Source organism: Eptatretus burgeri, chromosome 8 (genome assembly GCF_056783735.1).
Source record: "Eptatretus burgeri isolate ZD-2024b chromosome 8, Ebu_testis_v1, whole genome shotgun sequence".
Classification (NCBI taxonomy): domain Eukaryota; kingdom Metazoa; phylum Chordata; class Myxini; order Myxiniformes; family Myxinidae; genus Eptatretus; species Eptatretus burgeri.
The window spans coordinates 63,248,441-63,271,000 of record NC_140968.1 but is presented as its reverse complement, the minus strand read 5'-3'; the positions used below and the strand labels follow the sequence as shown (position 1 = coordinate 63,271,000).

Genomic DNA, 22,560 nt, shown 5'->3' with positions numbered 1-22,560 from the left:
CTAAGGTGAGCCTCCTCCAAATTCCTGTGATACAGCCTCAAGAACCATGATGAAAAGGATTGGGCTCAGGACTGAATCCTGATGAACACTCATTTTTACGACAAAATCCTCACTCTCGACTCCATTTACCCTCATACAGGTTTATGGGCCATCATACATTGCCATGACTACCCTAACTAACTAATCCTCCATATGTAACTTTATCATGGACCGTTGCACCACTTCCTGAGGCACCCTATCGAATGCCTTCTCCAAATACACAAATATAAAGTACAGTTGTTTCTGCTTCCCCATATATTTTTCCTGTAATTGCCAAACGATAAAAATTGCCTCTATCTTGCACCTTCCTGGCATTAAACCAAATTACATTTCATGTCGATTAAAACTGTCTTATCAATTTATCTATGACTCTCTCTACCACTTTCATTCCATGGTCCAGCAACTTCAGACCCCTATAGTTGCTCTGAACTAAGGCATCCCCCTTCCCTTTATAAATATTCACCAACCTTCCCTTTTCCGAATGTTACACAATCCTTATTTAAAATAAATAAATTAACTTTTGACTATACACCTCCCATAGCCAAGTGCTTCTCCCGTAACCACGTGATCTGTTTCCACCTCCTACGTTTTCCGATACAAATTCACCATTCACCTCACCGATTTTTTCTACAACCTATCCATTACCCAATCTGATGAAAACTCTCTCAAACAATAATAATAATTTAAAAAACGATCTCTTATAATGCTTCATCTTCCTCTTTCATACGTGTGGTACTCATAACTGTGTCATAATGCACGACTCTTCTCCTATTTCAACAAACAGATCTCAATTCGACCTTTCCTTCATACCTTGCCGAAAAAATTCAACTGTTATAGCATTTCTTCTCTCCATTCTCTGAATTCGCCTTTATTGCATCCATCAAGAATTGTGTTAAATCGCATCTCTGACCTAAAAAAATGTTTAAAAACCCCCCAGTTTGCGAAGAAATTTCACTTTCCATCAACCATTCTTTTTTTCCAACTTTCGTGCCAACTCACCCCTCACTCTCAAAGCAACCATCACACTCTTCTCCCTCCAAGCCTTCATCTAACCACTCTCACCCCTCCCTCAACTCTCCCCACTCACCCTTCTCCCACCATTCACCCCCTCACTCACCCTTCTCAAAGATCCCCCCCCCCTCATATCCACAAAGTTGCCTCCTTCCCCTGCCCTCTCACCACCATCTCATCACTCCACCTCCTAAAATCCTCAACTGCCTTCTGCCCCTCTCTTACCCCTCCCCTCTCCCACCCCTCCCCTCTCCCCCAGCACCACCGAGCCTTTTCTCCTTCTCATCCAGCCCCCTCCCCTAGCTATTCTGCAATCCCCCACACTCTTTCAACAACTCTCTTTACCTCCACCCCTCCTCCTTTGTCCTACCCTCCCCCTCCCATCCCATCCCCGACACCCAAAGCCTCCTCCCCTCCCTCTTCATTAACATTGTGGACCTCAAATATCCAGGGCCTTCGCTCAAACCTTTCAGATCTTTCCATACAGGTTGCCACTGACAAACCAGACATAATCTGCCGAACAGAAACTTTCCTCCCTCAAGACGTCTCTGACTCCCAAGTATCTCTCCCTGGTTACTCCCTCCTCTGGTATGACAGACATGAGCCTCATTCTAGTGGAGGAATTGCTCTCTTCATTGAAGACTCTATTCCTCATGCTCCATGCACTGCCCTCACTCCCCCACGCCCCAAGGAATACCTCTGGCTACGGCTTCCCCTACACTCCCACCTCATGTTTATATGTGTACTGCACTGTCCACCAAACAGTGATGACTCCATTTACACCTCACGATCCTAAAACAGGGACTAACTTCTACCTTCTCATCCAAACTCTCTCTCTCTTCCTCATATGTGGCGACTTCAATTGTCATCATGCCAGTTGGCGAGGTGTGGGTACCTCTCTCACCTCTCATGGCACTTCAGCAAAAGACTTCTGCAACTAATTGGGACTGACTTAATCGGTCATTTTCCCGACCCGGATCTCAACCAATGGTGCTCCATCTCTTCTGGATCTCATTTTGACAAATTTCCCTGAAAATATCTGCTGTTCTTCCTCCGCTTCACTTGGTTCTTCTGACCACGTGCTTGTCAAACTGAACATCTCTCTGGCTATTATCAGAGAAACACCTCACCGCCGTCAAGTCTGGCATTTCACTCAAGGCGATTGGCAGGGTCTCCAAGCAGCCGTCAAACTTCTAGACTGGTCTCCCATCACTACTTTCTCCAACATCAACTCATCCTGGGAATTCTTTTAAAGAAACTTTCGCTCCCTCATGCACAGATTTATCCCCTCTCATCTTCAATTGTCCTACCCTTCCTCCCACCCATCGTTCACTGAGGCTTGTGGTGACAAGTTGTCCTGAAACAACTTGCCTTTGCCGAATGGAAAGCAAACCCAACTGAGTGTAATCTCATTTCCTTCCATAAAGAACAAGTGTGTATCTACCCTCAGGAGAGCCAGAAAACAACATCTTTCAAATCTGAATTCTGAACTGTCAAACTTTTCTCCCTCCTCAAAATCCTGGTGGCATCTAATAAAATCTGTTTCTGGTGCATGTTCCCCCTCCATCCCCTCCCTTACCTCAAATGGCCGCACTGCTGATATCACACGTGAAAAGGCTGAATGCCTAAACTCGGTGTTTGCAGCTAAATCTTGTGTCCAAAACCCATCGCTTTCTATACCCACCTTACCCAGTCGCACCAACTCTCGGACTCTCTCGGACTCTCTGGAAAATCCTCTATTTCTCTTTGCCGATGACTCCACCCTCTGCCGTACCATCTGTCATCCCTCAGACCGGCAAGCAGCAGCTTCTTCGCTCACTGCAGATCTGGATAAAATCACAAACTGGTCCAACACGTGGAACATGTCTTTCAATCCACACAAATCTCACACTCTCACTATGTCTCTTCGAAAGGACCGTTTACAAAACCCCCCCATCCACTTTCTCAACAATCCTCTGGAAGAAGTCTTTTCTTTCAAGCTTCTGGGTCTCACTATCTGCCATGACCTTTCCTGGGAAAGTCACATTTCCAACCTTGCCTCAAAAGCCAGTCGCCGACTGGGAATCCTCCGTCGTGCAAAGTCCTTCCTCGGCCCTCTTGAGCTCCTGACCACTTACAAAGCTTTTGTCCGTAGCCTGATGGAGTACTGCTCTCCCCTCTGGGCTGGTGCTCCTGCCTCCCACCTTTCTCGACTTCACGCTGTCGAAACCAGGGCTTTTAAGATCATTGGCATCTCCCGCAATGAAGCTGAGTCTTTGGGCCTCTCACTCAATCACCGCAGGTTGGTCGGTGGTCTTTCTGTCTTCTACCGACTCCTCTCCAGCCTTGCCCCCTGCTCTCTCTGCGATTTGTCCCAACCACATTTCCACAGGGCGCTCAAGGTCCGCCAACAACCCCCTTCTGGTAAAACTACCAAAATCACGAATCACTGCTCATCTTCACTCTTTCATTCCTCTTTTTCCCGCCTTTGGAATAAACTTCCTCACTCTATTCTTTCCCATTCTTCCCTCCAGGCTTTCAAAACAGCTGTTCACCACCACCTCTTATCTTCCCCCATCCAAATCCTCGATATTTTCTACCCCGATAATCCACCCATGCCCACTTCCTTCAATTCTCCTGCTTTCCTTCCTGAAAGTCCCTGTAATGTCCATCTTCTCCTCGCCATGTTCCCCGTCCCATCCCCATCCCTCTCCCTTCCACAGTTCACCTGTGTCTGTTCCCCAATGTTTTCTCCCTTCCCCCCCCACCCCTCTTGTCTCATTCCTCCTTGGTGTGATTTGTTTTTTAACCCTCATACGAACCTCGAACAGGGTATACAAAAAAAAAAAAAAAAAAAAAAAAAAAAAAAAAAAAACTGTCCCTGGACACTGTGTCCTTTTCTCCTGACAAGGTGGAGAGCTTGCTGTCAAACCTCGACTCAGATTCTGCAACTGGTCCAGACGGCATCAGACCACGTGTCCTAAAAGCTGCTCCTCTGCTCTTGCTCACCCTCTCTCTGTTCTATTCACCCTCTCATTTGCTCAAGGTCATCTGCCATCTGCTTGTAAATCAGCAAACAGTACTGCCCTGCATAACAAGGTGCAAAAACAGATCCCTGCAATAACAGACCAATCAGCCTTCTCCCAATCATCAGCAAGGTTATGGAATCCATCATCGCTTCAGACATTAAATCCTTCATCTTCTCCAAGGGCTTCATTTCCAATCATCAACTTGGTTTCAGACCAGGTCACTCTACCCTGGATATGCTGCTTCTGCTCTCCCAACAATGGATGGAGGTCCTCAGATGGTGAAATCAGTGCCATATCCCTAAACATATTGCGTGCTTTTGACACGGTCTGGCACCCTGCCCTGCTCACCAAACTCTCTTCCGATGGTATCCAAGGCCATCTCCACTCATGGCTCACAGACTTCCTCTCCTACCGCAGTGAACGTGTGGCCCTAAATGGAGTTATTTCATCCCCTCTTCCTGTCCAGGCTGGAGTTCCTCAAGGTAGCATTCTGGGACCTGTTCTTTTTCTGGTTTTCATCAATGATCTCTCCGAATCTCTAGAAAATCCTCTTTATATCTTTGCTGAAGACTCCATCCTCTGCCATACCATGTCATCCCTCAGACCGGCAAGCAGCAGCTTCTTCGCTCTCTGCAGATCTGGGTAAAATCACAAACTGGTCCAACACATAGAACATGTCTTTCAATCCTGACAAATCTCTCACTCTCACTATGTCTCTCCAAAAGGACCGCTTGGAACCCCCCACCCCCCCCATCCACTTTCTCAATAACCCTCTGGAAGAAGTCCTTTCTTTCAAGCATCTGGGTCTCACTATCTGTCATGATCTTTCCTGGGAAAGCCACATTTCCAACCTCGCCTCCATAGCCAGTTGCCGACTGGGAATCCTCCGTCGTGCAAAGTCCTTCCTCGGCCCACATAAAAAAAGCTTTCCTCCGCAGCCTGATGAAGTACTACTCTCCCCTATGGGCTGGTGCACCTGCCTCCCACCTTTCTCGGCTTCACGCTGTGGAGACAAGACATTTCAGATCGTTGGCACCTCCCGCGATGAAGCTGACTTTTTATGTCTCTCACTCTCTCACCGCAGACTGGTCGGTGGTCTTTCTGTCTTCTACCATCTCCTCTACGGTCTCTCCCCGCCCCGCCCCACTTTGTCTGCGATTTGTCCCTTACATGCTTCCGCAGGGTGCTCACGGTCCGCCAACAACCCCCTTCTGGTAAAACTACCAAAATCACGAATCACTTCTCACCTTCACTCTTTCATTCCTCTTTTTCCCCGCCTTTGGAATAAACTCCCTCACTCTGTTCAATCCCATTCTTCTCTCCAGGTCTTCGAAACAGCTGCTCACCACCACCTCTTGTCGCCCCCCCCCATCCAAATCCTCGATCTTTTCTACCCCTGTTAATCCACCCCAAACCCACCTCCTTCAAATTCCCAGCTTTCCTTACCGGAAGTCCCTGTAATATCCACCTTGCATTTCCCATGTTCCCAACCCCACCCCTCTCCCTTCCACAGATCTCCTAATGTCTCTGTTCCCCACTGTTTTGTCCTTCCCACTCCCGCCCTTCTTGTCTCATGCCTCCCCCCCCCCCCGTGCTGTGCGTTTTGTGTTAGTTCTCATACCTACCTTGATAATGTACACAATATATGTATATATATATATATATATATATATATATATATATATATATATATGTATATATATATATATATATATATATATATTGCATTCTTTAACCAATCATCTGGGACAGATGTCTTCCCTTATAATTACATTTATCAATTTCGTATTTAATTGTAATTTGGTAAATTTAGTCAACTCATGACTCATTTCATGCTTCCATCACAAATGAAACGATTACACCTGTATTTTGGTTTTATCTGCTACACTGTCTGTCTGTCTGTGAACAGGATATCTCAAAATGTTGTGGATGGATTCAGAATAAATTTGGTGGACATATGTCTGTGACAAGGACAAAATGATTAGATTTTGGTGAAGATCTTGATTTGGATGAGGATACCAGAATTTCTTGAATGATTCTTCACCACTGAATGATAGGAATAAAAATGGTATATAGCATGATAACTCAAAGCGTTATAGACAGATTCGGACAAAACTTCGTGAAGAAGTTGGGTGTGTGACAAGGAGTCGACTTGATTTTGATGCTGATCCAAGTCTAGACAAGAGCGTTTTAAAATTTTTCGTAAGTGCTTCTTCACCATTGAGAGATGGGGCCAAAACCGATACAGACAGCATGACATTTCAAAAAGTTGTGGGCGAGTTCTTTCAAAACTCGGTGGATGAGTTGGTTTGGTGACAAGAAGAAGCCGATCAGACTTTGGTTCAGGTTCAATCCAGATCTAGCCTATCAAAACGTAAACTGTTCAGCCTGGTGGAGATATGTGCTCTTTTGAGTGCCATTCTAGTTGTATTTGCATCAATATTTTTTAGAATTATGAAATAGACTGCAAATGCAGCCCTAAACTTTATGTACGCCTATCATTCGATATTTGGATAATATTGTCTCATAATATACTGCAACAATAGGCCTTAATACAATTAATCATTTAACAGAGGTGCCTCATATTATAATTCAGACAATATTATTGACTGTATTTGTATAATCTAACTGAAACATTGTGTAAGAAAAATAACTATTTGCCATAAATGTTAATAAATTTTGGCTGATAAACCTTATTGCTCGTTGATAAAAAATGAAGCAGGTTGATTACTTAGTAGTATATACAGTAGTGTTGCTAAGCAATTTGATATAATTAATGTTTCAGTGATTACAAATAAAGCAGGAGAATATGCATTTCTCTCACTAACAACTAATGATCAATACTGTGATTATTAAGAAATAACAAACGTATTAAGCCTTTGGGTACCAATCACTATAAATGAAACCTCCAGGTTATTTGAGGCAGTGCAGGAATTAGTCCTGCCTCTACCATATACCCCTGCAAAGAATTGATGTAGTGAGAATTGTTTTGTTTGTATATGTTACAGGACCTACTTTATACCAAAAAAACTTGGCGAGACATTTCAACTCGAGGACGTCATGGACATTGCTGGATATCTATATGTGCGCACTTGATATCTCAGGATCAGGAATGCCAGAAGCATTTGAGGATTGATTGGGGCTCATTATAAGCCCTTACGAAAACACTGCCAGAGTGTCATTCCTGTCTTTGTCAGTAGATTTTGTAAAGGAAAAAAAGGACACTTGTTTCTAATTCTGAACTGAATTTAATGTTATTTTAAGCCTTGACTTTGAAATCAGATGTATAATCTCATAAATCACAATACTAAGTCTGAATCATTGAACAGAATAACTATGTGCAGGGCATCACTCTCAACAGCCCAGTTCACAAGGAGCACAAGTCAATGACCAGCTTCAATTGTGCAAGTGAGCTCTCTAACTACAGTAACATCATTGTTTGAGTCTAGCTTTGCAGGAATAATGTCATCATTCAAAACCATTCCACTTGCAATGATTTGGAATTTTGTTTGAACCTATTGTGAGCAAGAAATTGTAAGTGGTTTTATAATATGATAATGCCCAGAACTTGTCCATTTGAAAAGGGATTGGTACACCAGGATGAATGCATCCTAACTCAACACTTCCCATGTTGGAAGCTTTTCATAGTCTAATTCCCTATCAAATGCAATGTAGCTATTAAAAACCAAGTGCAGCTATTTACAGTACAGACTGCTTGTGAATGTTTGCACACTTTCGTGATAACTTCACCAAAGTTATTTTGAGATGAGATCTACAAGGTCTAAATTTGTGACATGAAATCTATGAGTATTACCATTGTTGAGAATGAAAAAGGCTCCAAGATACATTCTTCAGCACTGAGGTTTTTCTCAAGTTCAGCAATTAGTGTGTATTTAGTTGGTTTGGTAGGACCAGCCACTTCAAAGAATAGGTCTGTGGCAGACAGCAGGTAATAAGCAAATAGAAAGCCACTCTTTGACGTCACTATGTCGCCAGACATACCTCCGCCCACATTATTACATCATTATACATACTTGTACCAAGTTTGATTTAAATCCCTGAACCCAGATTCAAAACATTAAATAATTCTGGCTGCCCAGTCATGCGTCCGATCAGGTTGAAATTTAAAACATATATATCCCCATCATTACTAGACCATGACTGTGACGTTTCACATTGATTGATGAAGCGATTCAAGAGAATTTTTTTTTTTAAGATTTTCATTGAATCCAATATGGCAGCCAGACCATGTGACCTATTAATTACTCATGCACACCCTAGTATCTGAAAGGCTTGGGGAACATGTGGGTGAAGTTACCCCTCGATCTGTTAAGCCGTTCTGGAGAGGATTTTTAAAGGTTTATTCTTCAAAAAAAATCATAGCTGCCAAACCATGTGACCCATTACATCAGAGGTGTAGAACTTTTTGTTCCTCATAGATAGGAGATCGCACCTGTAAAATTTCACCTCGATCTGTTCAGCCATTTCAAAGAAGATTTTTGAAGGTTTTTATGTTTTAAAAAATATGGCTGTCGAACCACATGACTGATGACGTCATCAATTTTTTCCCCCATACAATTTAGTCCAAAGATGACCCACAAAATTTTTCATACTGATCAGATAAAATGTTCGACGTATGCAATTATGATGTCATAACGAAGCCACCTATGACATCATTTTTTTTGTAATCACATTTATTTCACATGGGGAGTACTTGAGATGTGCCAAGTTTCAATATTTTCCATGGAGCAGTTTCAGAGACACAGAGGTTCATTTTTTCCCCTTTTTCTCCAACATGGCTGCCACACTATGTGACCGATAACATCATAATTCTCATAAGAACATTCTTTCTACATGAGCAGTTGCAGCAGTGGTGATAATTTTGTGTCATATGGATAAGCGGTTGCAGAGAAAACAGAAAATTAGCACGTACAGATGTATGTATGGACGGACGGACGGACAACCCGAAAACATATAATACCTCCGGCGACTTCTTCAGCGAAGGCATAAAAATGCAGTCTTTGACCAACTTTCCTCTATATTTTTGCAATATCAAATAGTTTTAATGCATGGGCTGTTTAATTTGCTGTCACGGCTTTGACCAATAAATGTCAGTCTGAGTATTAGAAGTTTTTGCTTCAATGAAGTTTCCACTTTCATCGTTTTAGAAAGTTTTTCTTTCCTTCAACTTGAACCATTCTTCACAAAATTGTTTGTACACTTCTGCTTTGTGCTCAATGGCATTGTGCCTCAATAATTTGACTTTTTCATCTACGCCCTGTTCGGTAACAAAATTGGAGAGACAAATATTTCAATAACTTGGTATGGATTTCCTTTTCACACCACAAAATCAAGGAGTCTGTGATATTGGCACCAAACATCCTTCCTGGTTCCTGTCAGTTCACGATGGATGAGGTGTATCCCTGTGATCCATCAATTTTGCATTGGTTAGATCTCAAAAAAACATTGTTGATTGCAACGACTTCATGGTAGACAAATGTTGCCATTCAGCCACATACTCACATTCTTTTTTGACCAAACAATTCCTTTTGAGATTTTCTGGGATCTGTGTATTGTCTGCTCCAGCGACGACTTTTCCTTCCTCGTTGCATACCAAAAAGTGGCCCTGGATGAACTTCCAGAAAAGGAAGAGGTTTTTGACTGAGCTTTTTTTTTTTTTTTTTTTTTTTCTCTCTCTCTCTCTCTCTCTCTCTCTCTCTCTCTCTCTCTCTCTCTCTCTCTCTCTCTCTCTCTCTCTCTCTCTCTCTCTCTCTCTCTCTCTCTCTCTCTCTCTCTCTCTCTCTCTCTCTCTCTCTCTCTCTCTCTCTCTCTCTCTCTCTCTCTCTCTCTCTCTCTCTCTCTCTCTCTCTCTCTCTCTCTCTCTCTCTCTATATATATATATATATATATGATGAACCATACCTCAAGCAGTTGATGCAGGTAAATTAATCTATGAGATACAAGAAAAGTCTCCAGTACTTGCACATTTTTTGATACATCCCAACATTCTTCAATAAAATCTTCAAATTTATGGCTGTGGATTTCAGTTTTCTCCTCCAACAGCTTGCCAAAGCACACTTGACTTTTCCTTTCATCTCTTGACTGGAGTACTTTCCTTAGTTTAGTGAAGTTTGGGATTAGTGTGAAAAAATCATCACAATGGTTATACTCCGACAAAGACTTCCACATCATCGTTTTGATTCCGTACTTCTAAAATAATCAACCTACCTTACAGTGAGCAGCCAAAAAGTCACTGTTGAAGTGACTTGGAATAGGTGAACTCTTACTTTCACAGGTTTGCATGAAGCAAAGCATAAGCATACATCAAGCTCATCATAACGTCAGCATAGCTCGGAGATATGTTAATCTGGATGTTTTCACCTGCACTCTTAAAAAATAATTAAATGACTGCTCCAATCAGATAAATAAGACTATATTTGAGCTTCTCAACTGTGGAAACCTATGACACCTAAATGTACTTTCTAGATGCAACAGTTTCCAAGATATCAAGTGTGCACACAGGAATAGTCATTTTGAAAATGGTGACTGCAAACACAATGTCCAAGAGTTGAAATGTCTACACAAGTTTTCCTTGTATGGAATAGGTCCTGTAACATATACAGAGAAATTGATTGTATATCAATTTTTTTTGCAGGGATATCGAGCAGAGCCAGGATCAAAGATGGGCCAAGATACCATGTAAAGAAGGGATGGATCAAGACAGTGTTTGTCAGTTTGATGCATAGAGTTACATACCAAGAACTAGAAAGTGTGCTTCCCCAAAACAAAGGCCCAAAATGAGTTATTTGGCACCATTACCAAACTGCACAACTTTCATCATTGATGTATCAACTGCATATAGAGTTTTAAACGACTGCAAAAATGCGCAAAAGCTGTACATCCTCTGTGTGCAAGAACCCGGAGGAAGAAAAACAGGAGCGTTTTCTTTCACAAGTGAATATTTGAAGGAATTCCCATCAGGAGAAGTGATTTTAATTGACCCTTTTGTCAGTTTTGTGAGGGTACATTGCTCAGCTGTGGCTAAATCAGGTGCAGGCAGATGGCAGTCTGCCGTAGCGTGCAGTGATTTTTAGTGATAATCTCTACAGGTAGAGCACTTTTGCGACAGAATGCAATATTTTCTTTCAGATTTCCACTCGCAAGATTCCACATTGTTGGCTAAATGGCCAGTGACTATTAGTCGTGAGGAATTCAGCCAAATGCTAATCTTTCAGTCGGCAGTGAGCACATTGGCAAGGAAGACGACATAAGTGGCAGGTTATTATTACATAACTAAAGTTACTTGGAGCAGGAGTGACATTTAATAAATAAAATTTGTTTTCTGTCCATCTGTCTGTATGTGTTTTTTTGCAAAGACCGCTTGGCCTACGACTACTACTACGACCACCAAACTTGGCACACAGACCAAGTCCGACACAAGGATTGTCTGAAGGGTATGTTCATCCACCACCTCAGTCTTTAAAGACCCCAAGACCCTCAATACCCCAAAGACAATTGAGACCCCCAGAGACCTTTAGACCTGAAATAAGACCCCTAAGACCATTTATGATCTTAAAGGCCCTTTAATACCTCGAAGACCCCAATGACCCTTAAAACCTAGAGACCCTTTAAGACCCATAAGCCCCAAAAGACCAGTTAGACCACCAAGATCCTTTTGACCCCAAATATGTGTAAGACCCTGAAGACCCCTTACACCCTTCAGACAGATTATACCACTTGAACCATTTTAGAGCCTTTTTACATGCTTGAGAGTTTAGACCCCTTCGGCACTAACTACAATTGGAACATACCCTTAAGACTATCAACAACGTTTTAAGCACACACCACACAAACATAAATAATATTCTTACAAAACACTGACTAAACATTTTTCAGCAAGGAGTGCACAAACTCGACCAACCCCGAGGTGGGTGGGTTAAGTTTTATGTATTACATACACCTACACTTTAATATACTCCCTGAAAAAATTCCTTTGTGGGAGGAAGGAGGGTAAAGGTGAAGGTGGGATGAGGGAGATGAGTGTGGGAGGAGGAAGGGGTGAGGTGGGAGGAGGGAGGGGAAGGGGTGGGGTGGGAGGAGGGAGAGGAAGGGGTGGGTGGGAGGAGGGGAAGGGGTGGGGTGAGAGTCTGGAGGGGGTGGGATGGAGTTGGAGGGGGAAAAGGTGTGATGAGGGAGGTGAAGGTGGGATGAGGGAGATGAGTCCGGGAGGAGGAAGGGGTGAGGAGGCAGGAGGGAGGGGAAGGGTGGGGTGGGAGGAGGGAGGGGAAGGGGTGGGGTGGGACTCCGGAGGGAGGGGTGTGGGTGGGAGTCCAGAGGGAGGGGTGTGGGTAGGAGGAGGGATGCGCCATTGCCCAGCACTGCCAGGTACCTTTGCTTGTATTTATATATTTTATCAATTAAAAAGTCTGGCAAATCATTCAAATGATAGAAATAGGCTGTCTGATCTTGGGTGGTATTTTACATTCCAGAATTTACCTTCACAAATAACAGACCCACAACACAACTTCACCGAGTGCCTATCATCTTCACTTCGGGGCAAAATACCTGGTTTCAGTATAGCATAAAGCTATGTAGGAACATTTCCAGGTCTTTGAGGCCAGTTGACATTATGTAGTTATTAGCCTGTCCACCCATGCAGTGGGAGACAGGGTTTTGCAAGTGTGTGTGTGTGTGTGTGTGTGTGTGTGTGTGTGTGTGTGTGTGTGTGTGTGTGTGTGTGTGTGTGTGTGTGTGTGTGTGTGTGTGTGTGTGTGTGTGTGTGTGTGTGTGTGTGTGTGTGTGTGTCGGCTATAACATTTTTTTTAATCATTTGAGTGTTTATTATCAAATTTTCAACAAACCTTTATAATGAGAATATGGAGAAGACTAATTAATAATTGCATCAGAATGTCAAAAGGTCAAAGTGACTTTATTAGTTTGTCCAAATAACAGTCCTTATAAGTACCTTGATAGCCCCTCCATTTTGGGATGCTTTCTCGTTGAGTTTAAATGTCACTTAATTGAATAACAATTTTTTTTTAAAACTGTATAAAAATTTTAAAATCTTGAATAAACAATCCATCATTCAGTTATCCTTCCATTTCATATACCCATCAATAAAAACGTAAAATACAGGATTTTTGCATGCTTCATTTTCCTTTGCAGAATGTCTCTTGAATGACATGGCGGCCAGTTGACATGAAGTGCACGGTTCATACATGGACACCAGGCCTACTTTATATGTACCTATGACTGATTTTGATCATTTTTTAAAAACAGAATTTTGCAGACATTCATCCTAGAGATAACCCTGGTGGGGTGAAGCATGAGCTTCTCAAGTGTGCAGAAACTACCATCTTCCTGGCTCATCCTCTCATAAGCACAAAATCAGTCAAAAGAGAAAAACCACCTAAGAAAAAAACTCTACCAACTGATGACATTTCAAGCCCTCCACCTTCAAAAATATTCCATACTCATTATTCTTACTGTAATTGCTGCATTCAAATATGTGCTTCCTTTTCAATGCACCTTACTCACCTGAAGCTATTTAAATTGAACAGCAATTTGGATATTCAGTTAAGTTTGTATGAGGTGTTAATTATGCAACAGTCCAATGCAAATTTAATTGAAATTAGAAACGTTTTTTTCTTTCCAATCCAGAAGCATTTCCAACGAACGTTTTTTGTAAAAGATGTGTTGTATTCTTATAGGTGTATCAAAAAACTAACAATGTATTTTCAATAAAATCCAGTTTTTGACTGATCACAAAACAATATTGTACCTTTCAGCAAAATTTAAAAGAAAGTAACAAAATATACTGCTGTGTGCACAATTAATGGAGTGATGAACGAAATTTCATGACGAAGCCAAAAAGGTTTTTCTTGCCCGATATGAAAATGGCAGCCGCCCTTTAAATGTGGGCCAACTGTGTTGCATACACTTGAATGGGAAGTGCCGTCCAGTTTTTAATGTGCAACTCCATGGTTTGATGCCATGTTGAGAACAAGGTAACTGATTTCGCTGTATTATCGGGTCTTTGGGTACATTATGAGATGCAAAACTTTTTTGTCACTTTTCAGTCAACAGTAAATAGATATTGGAATTATTTATCATGAAAAACAGAAGAGATAATTTTGTTTCCCAATGATGTTTGCTTTGTAATTATACTAGAGCTAATGCTTTGCAATCTAATGCTGCAGGACATTCCAGCTATTCGCTATCATTGGAACGCACCTGACTCTGTCAGAGTCAGAGCTGATTAATATCCAATCTATATCTTCCCAAGAGCTTGCCTTTGCTTTCTTGTCTGACTGCATGGAGCAGGGCGAAACAAAGGGGGGGGGGAAGGGTCACGACCAGTTCCCTTTCAGACATTTGCCTGCAGAATGGAGGATATTGTTCAGCCACGTTGGTACAGCCTCAATAATGTTCATATGCAGACTATGTTCAGGTAAGGCCAGAGTTATTGGTGTTCTTTCACAATCTTTACTCTCAAGATATTGTTTAGCCACATTTGCTCCATGCTTGGGAGTCATGCCTTGCTGGAAGATTAACCACCACTTGGTGAGGCATCTTCCATCTTCCTGAAGGAATGGTAAGAGATATCAGAATCTGCGTGTATCTGTGTCATCAATTTGCCTGCAGCAGAAAGCATGACATCAATTTTGCTTGTAACAAAACTGTTGGCTTATTTGCAGCCCCCAAACTTGTACCGATTTTCCACTGATACTTTAATTGTAGATGTTGTACTGTGCCTATGATAAATGTTCTCTCTGTTGTTGAACAAACTGTAGTTTTTTTTTTAATCTTATTCTACAAACAATTTGAATTGGAGTCATTTGTAAGGAGCCCAAGTCTCCTGCTTTGCTCATTCTTCTGTTTCTGGTCCAATGATCATTTCAACAGCAATGTTTTTTGAGAAGCTACACATCCAGAGATAATTTTGTTTGAATGTGTAGTTTACCATTATTATCATCAAAGTAACATCCACATCTGTATTTACAGCAAGCCAGGTAGAAAGAGCTGTCCTGAAAAGTCATCTCTGACATAAAGAACTACAGAGTTCATGGCACACGACACACCATGCATTGTTACTTCAATTTTACTTTTATTTAAATATGATAATGATTTTAACGATCACTAAAAAAAATCCGAAAGTTTAGTGCTGTTGAAGTAGTCCAGAAGCGGTCCCGAATATCACCCTCAGAAACCACCACATTGGACCTTTATTTAAATTGATGTACTGCAAACCTGGAAGTTCTTGGAAGTATTATGACAGATGATTAGTGTACTCGTGTTGAAGTATTTAATTAAATTTAAATAAAATAAAGATTGTATGTCATATAAATAAATTAATTATGGGATTTACTGCCATTTTCCGCAGTGTCTACGACATCACCTTATCTTACACATTACATTAGTTATTCGTACCTGTTGTATGTATCCATTATGACGTCCTTAAAAACTGTTCAGCCTGGCAGAGGGACGCATACTACCAAGTGCCGTTTATTTGTGCATTTGCTTTTTGCCTGTCTGTGAGCACGATATCTCAAAAAGTTAGGGACGAATATCGGACGAAACTTGGTGGACAGTTTGGGTGTGTGACAAGGACGAATTGATTCAATTTGAGTGAAGATCCGGATCCAGATTGGAGAACTTATTAAAAAATTTTAATTGATTCTTCACCTTGGAGGGATTGGGAAAAAAACGATACACAGTAAACTCTCAAATATTGATGGTTATAATATCGCGGGTTTTAACCAATTGTAGGCAAACTATTGTGTTATCGTGGGATTTCTTCACGACCAATCGTGGTCTTTGAGCTGAAATGAGTCTCTAAGCTGAAATTATGTACAAAATGATATACATATTTTGTATGTGCTGAATTAAACAATAGTTTAAACATTTAAAACAAGTTGGAAAATCACCTGTGAATAATTATTTCTCTGCATCATAGCCTGATGATTCAAACAGGAATTTACAATTTTGCAATGTACTGACACATAATGGGCAATACCTTTCAAAATGTAGTTTGGGATTCTAATCATCCATAATTGAACGCAAGCAGACTGTGCAGATGGCTTAACATCCCCATTGAAGCATTGAAATTCTGATGGAACACCTTTCTTGTAAAGATTGCTCGGACCATCTATAGTTGGGTTGGTAATTAAACTCAGACTAGAAAGCTCTCTTTAAGTCGATCAGGTGAATGTACACCAATTCTCCTTTGGTTACTGGCTGAGCTCATTTCTTGTGCACTAAGTGAAAAAGCATGATGTTCTCACATGCTATCCTTATTTTCAACATATGCCCACGTAATGTTTGCAACAAACAATTTAGTGAAGCAGAGAATAATATTTTGTTAATAATAAGCAGACAATAGTAAACATCAAAAAACATTATTTACTTATTAAAAGCCATCAGTTATCCATTTAAATTTCTCAAATTTATGCACAATCGTTTTTACACTCACTCTTGTGATTGAGGTGAGAGATACTCTAAATGAATATGAGAAAGGATCATGTTCAGAATTATGATTTTGAAACTAGGGTTTCATGGTCAAGTCTATCCTCGTCTGTGGTCTCATTCATATTGCTTCAGGAAGATTTGATGACCACCCACTTCACTGTTTCTAAAGCATTTCCAGAAGGGAGTGTTCATGACTTGAATGCATTACAAAACCCTTGACATTAAACCACTCCATCAACGTCTGCGCAGAACACATCTTTAGCGCTTTAGTGGTCCCTTGTTTCTGAACAGTGGCAATATAACCCATTTCCGTGAACTGGAAGTTCATCAGAAACACTTGCTTGGAACATTGCTGAGACGGTAGGTTCAAATAACAAAGTGCCGGTGCCAATGACTTTTTTAACAGTTGCCCAAGAGTGTTATCATAACAAGGGAATCTTAAAGAAGTAAAATCGTTGGAATAATTAAAGCAGCAGAAGCCAATAACTGCACATGAAAAAAATGCAGAGAAACGTCTGTGAATCTGGTGAGGAAAACCACAGAGATCAAAGACTCTTACAAGCCCTGCACCCATAACTTGGACATACATTTTCTCATCATTTCAATGTTCAATGCTTGCAATTTATTTTATAAAAGGTAACTTGGAAGTTCTAAGCTTTTATTGGGTCAATGATGTCTGCATTATCAAGATGTAGAATTTTATATATATATAAGGAAGCTAGGCCTATGGACAAGCAATGGTGAAAAAAAACATGGCTACAATCAAGATGTATAAAAAAAGACTAAAAGTGGAATGCACATGACTATTTGAAATGAAAATGAAAGGCAAGGCTTACCAGCTCCTCCATGATCGAGTCCAGCACGGTGGGGTGGCGCAGGTCATGTACAAAACGCTTGGCAGGTGCACTGGCCAATAGCCGGAGGCGCGCTGCATTTATGGGTTGATCGGCCTGCCCACTTAGGGCCAGTACAAAGAGTTGTATGCCTTGGGTCTTCGCTTGATTTGCCTCTGCCGAGGCGCTGGGCCCACGTGGATGATCTACACCATCCGTCATCAGTATGGCGAGTCGGACACTATTCTTGCGTGCCTCTGAATCATAGAGAGATGTCATATTGGACAAGGCATAGGCTGTCACTGTGCCATGACCAATGTATGTCATTGCCCGGATGTGACGACTAAATTCTTCAGCACCCTGCCAATCCTTGAGCGTTTTCACCTCTTTTACCTGCAGCACGACAAAAACTCTGCTCTTTATTTGCTTCTCCATTCTCTCAATCATAAATGGTGAACACAATGTTATCTCAACATGGAATAGATACCTATTATTTATGCAAATTAAAGATGGGAGAGAAATCTAAAATCATGAGAAACACTTGGTTGCAGTAGAGAAAATAAAATTTAATGGTTAGTATGTAAAGTCGTGTGTACGTACATTATATATGGAATTAAGTGAAATAAGGTAAAAAAAAAAAGGGGGCAATGAGACAAAATATGATCAAGATGGGGGTAATAACACATTTGGTCCACACTGTTCGAGGAAAGCCATTCAAAATGCTCTCGGAAAGAAATGCTTACAGTATATTAGTACTTTTCAATATATATATATATATATATATATATATATATATATATATATATATATATATATATATATATATATATATATATATATATATATATATATATATACTGTATATATAAAAGTTTGTGAACCCTTTAGAATTTTCTGCATTCATACATAAATTTGACCTAAAATGTGATCATCTTCGTCCTAATAATAGATAAAGATAAGTGATTAAACAAACAGCACACAAAAAAAAATCTGCTTTTTCATTTATTTCTTGAGCGAAATAATCCAACATTCAATTTCTTTGCCGGAAAGATTATATGAACCTTTATATTCAGTAACTGGTGGCACCCCCTTGAGCAGTGAAAACTTCAACCAAACAGTTCCTCTAACTCTTGATCAGTCCTTCACATCGGCTTGAAGTAATTTTGGCCCATTCCAGAACTGCTTAATCTCAGATATTTGTGGGCTTTCTTACCTGAACTGCTCACTTCAGGTTCTGCCACAACATTTCAATTGGGTTATGGCCTGGATTTTGACTTGGCCATTCCAAAATGCAAAATTGCTTCTGCTTCAGCCATTCGTTTGTAGATTGATTGATTTACTTGTGTGTTTCGGATCGTTTTCTTGCTGCATGACCCACTTTGCTCATGCAAGGATTCCCTGGCATTCTCCTGTTGAATTTGCTGATACATTATCAGAATTAATGGTTCCATCAATGATGGCAAGCCGTCCAGGTCCTGAAGCAATAAAGCAGCCCCAAACCATGATACGCCCACCACCATGCTTCACAGTTGGGATGAGTTCTTCTGTTGGAATGCATTGCTTGGTTTTTGCCAAATATAACGTTTCTCATTTAAACCAAATAGTTCCACTTTCGACCCAGCTGTCCATAGATCATTCTTCCAGTAGCTGTCTGGATCATTCAGGTGGTCTTTGGCAAACTTGAGACGGGTAGAAATGTTCTCCTTGGAGAGCAGTGGTTTCTTCTTTACTCTTCTCCCATGCACACCATTCTTGTTCAGTGTTTTCCTGATGGAGGACTCATGAACACCAACATTAGCCAATGAAAGAGAGGCCGGCAGATCCTTAAATGTTACCTTGGGGTTCTTTGTGACTTCCTGGATTATTGTATGCCTTGCTCTCGGAGTGATTTTCATTGGACAACCACTCCTGGAAAGAGTAACAATCGTGTTCAATTTTCTCCATTTGTACACTATCTGCCTGACAGTGGATTGGTGGAGCCCAACATTTTTAGAAATGGTCTTGTAACCCTTTCCAGATGAATGAGCATCGACAACTATTTTTCTGAGGTCCTCAGAAATCTCTTTTGATCGGGGCTTGACGCGCTTCCACAAACCTGTGTGGTGAAGACCAGCCTCTGATGGTGACGAACAAAGTATATATTTTTCATATAGGGCAGGACCACCCAAACTCACTCCTGATTGTCATCCCATTGGCTGAAACACCTGAGTGTAATTACCTCCTTAATTGAGTTGATTAACCTTCAGGTAAACATACTTTTTCTGACAAAGAAATTGAATGTTGGATCATTTTGCTCAAAAAATAAATGAAAAAGTAGATTTTTTTAGTGTGCTATTTGTTTAATCAGGTTCCCTTTATCAATTATTATGACTTAGATGACGATCTCATCACATTTTAGGTCAAAATAAAACAGACATACAGAAAATTCTGAAGGGTTCACAACCTTTTTCTCACCACTGTATATAGAGTACATGTATACAGTATATGTATATATATATATATATATATATATATATATATATATATATATATATATATATATATATATATATATATATATATATACAAATTTATATAATCTCATCTATCCTCTTCGGGCCAAGTGGACCATCAGGCTGCAGTGTGTACTCTCCAATGTGCCCTGTTTCTGGTTACCGGCCTGGCTTCATTCCATGATCTAAATCCTATCTCTTTTCTTTATTTTTCCACTGCTGTCCTCCAAGTTGTTCTCGGATGATCCACTTTCCTTCTTCCTTCGGGCTTCCATGACAATGCTATCATACAGTTGTTATCATCTTTCATTCTTAGCAGATGTCCAATCCATTTCATTCTTCTGGTCTTCACTTCATCACTGATCTTCATTACTTTGGTTCTTTTGAGTATTTCTTCATTTGACACGACGTACGGCCATCCGATTTTCAATATCCAACGCAAACATTTGAACATCAATATGCCAAGTTTTTGATTGGCTCCTACATATATATATATATATATATATATATATATATATATATATATATATATATATATATATATATATATATATATATATATATATATACCCGCCCAGCATGCGAACGACCGCTTTTAACTAATCGCGGCCGCTTCGCCCACCGAACGAACCATTCAGTCGCGACTTTCCGGAACCACGCCGGAAACCAATCACGGGTGTGCTCCAAGTGCACACCACGGCCTAGTCAACACTCTACCGCGCGACAGGGTCAATCACCGAATATCGATATACCTAAGTAGTCGCGCGGGTAAATTACCGAGAGACCATACCTCAGGGAAGGCCTGCTTGGATACGAACCGCATAAGCGGTTCGTTCTGTTCTAGGATAACCGAGCAGGGTATTATCGCCAGACCTCGCCGGACCCGATTCTATTATCGGTATTCAAAAACCAACTAACATTCCGAAAGACAATATGGCATTCAAATGGGGAAAATGACACGACGACCGGGTTCACATTCAAATTAGCGCATTTATTATACACGTATGCAGTCAGGTATGCAACCAAACACAAGCAATGAATGCGGCACACATGCAGTTATGCAGTCAATGGGCGAAACACGCATGCAGTTGTTTTGTGAAGACTGCGGGACGGGACAAAGACGTGAGCAAGGTGAAGCGCTACAACCGTCTGGAATGAATTCCGTACAGGCACTTCACAGTTTGTCTACTTCACGGGACACGGCGCCACATCATTCACACAAAGAAAAGCAAAGAAAGACCCCCCTCAAAGGCAAGGGAGTCAGAATGGACCCGTAGGCCTTTATGTCCAAGGAGCCTGGTTGACCGTAGGAACTCCCAGAGGCCGCCGCAGGCTACCTCCACTCTCGTGGTGACTTGGTTGGGCGACCCTCGATGGACCCTCTCAAGCTCCTCACCGACTGCAGGGACTCCAGGCTCGAACGTGGCTACCCACAACTCCACACTCCGAGACCTCCACCGACTGACTGCTCTACCCAGACCGAGACCTCCACCGACCGACCGACAACCAACCCGAGACCTCCACCGACCGACCAACAACCAACCGAGACCTCCACCAACCGACCAACAACCAACCGCGCGGACGCTCCGTGCACCCTTGTTATCCCCCCTGCCTTCTCGCCCCGCCCTTTTTCCAGCTCTCGCGGGAAGCCTCTAGAAGGTGGGCGTGGTTTACCTCCAACGCCCTGGCTCCTCCCTTCGCGGCGCGTGAAGGGAAGAATAAATCGTTGCGGTGGCCCTCAATGGGAATGTGGCCCAGGGACATCTTTCGCCCAAAAACAGGCCCCCACCCTACATCACCTTTGACCCCTGGTTCAATCCGCCCTTCCCCCGTCCCGCAGCGCGGGAAAGCAGGAGGGAAAATCCCTTGCGTTATTGGAACCCCTTCTTCTTTCTCCATGGCAGAGACGGTTTTTGATGCAGAGAGGGTTGTAGAGTGGTTGTGGAGGTGATTGGTGGTGTGGTTGGTGGTTGAGGTGGTTGTTGGTGTAATGGTGGCGTGGTTGGCGTTGTGTGGTGGTCGTGAGGGTGGTGTGGTTGGGCGCTTGTAAAAAGGTGGTTGGTGGTGTGATTGGTGGTTGAGGTGATCGTGGTTGTTGTAATGGTGGCGGGGTTGGCGTTGTGTGGTGGTCGTGAGGGTGGTGTCGTTGGGCGCTTGTTAAAAAGGTGGTTGGTGGTGTGGTTGGTCCAAAATAACGATAGCAAAGAATAACGGCTAACTCGAAGATCACAGCCCTGATAAGACGAATAAATTCCTTTGGACCACGGTGGGCCCTGGTGTTGGCTTAGTGGTTAGGGTGGTGGCTTGGGATCCCAGGGTTCTGAGTTCAAGCCCCGTTGGCTGCTGAATTAACACCAGGGGGTTGACTCAGCCTGTCATCCTTCCGAGGTCGTCGAAATGAGTACCAGTGTACTGGTCCCGGTGTATGCCCCGGTTAGAATAGGTGTACCATATCCCTGTGTGTCGTAAGAGGCGACCAGGGTTGGCGTCAGGAAGGGCATCCGGCCATAAAACATTGCCTCAAGAAAAAGCCCAACCCTTGCACAGCAGGGAAAAATGGCTGTAAAAAAAAAAAAGACCACGGTGGGGAAATCTAACTGAACACGGACTTATCGGCATAACTGAACTAAGGACCTACTGTATATGGTGTTCTGCGAATTTCCACAGCCGTAACAATATATATGTATATATGTATTCATGGGGAAAAAG

At 41.8% G+C, this 22,560-nt stretch overlaps 1 protein-coding gene across 2 annotated transcripts in view; it reads right to left on the bottom strand.

Annotated features, from left to right (window-relative positions):
• The window catches only part of COL28A1 (collagen type XXVIII alpha 1 chain), a 233,479-nt gene that overhangs the window by 176,423 nt on the left and 34,496 nt on the right, over positions 1 to 22,560 (bottom strand). For both annotated transcript variants that reach the window (XM_085892289.1, XM_085892290.1), the window contains exon 4: positions 17,363 to 17,752. In XM_085892289.1, the coding sequence (XP_085748415.1) occupies positions 17,363 to 17,752 (390 nt within the window). The remainder of the gene's footprint in view (positions 1 to 17,362; positions 17,753 to 22,560) is intronic.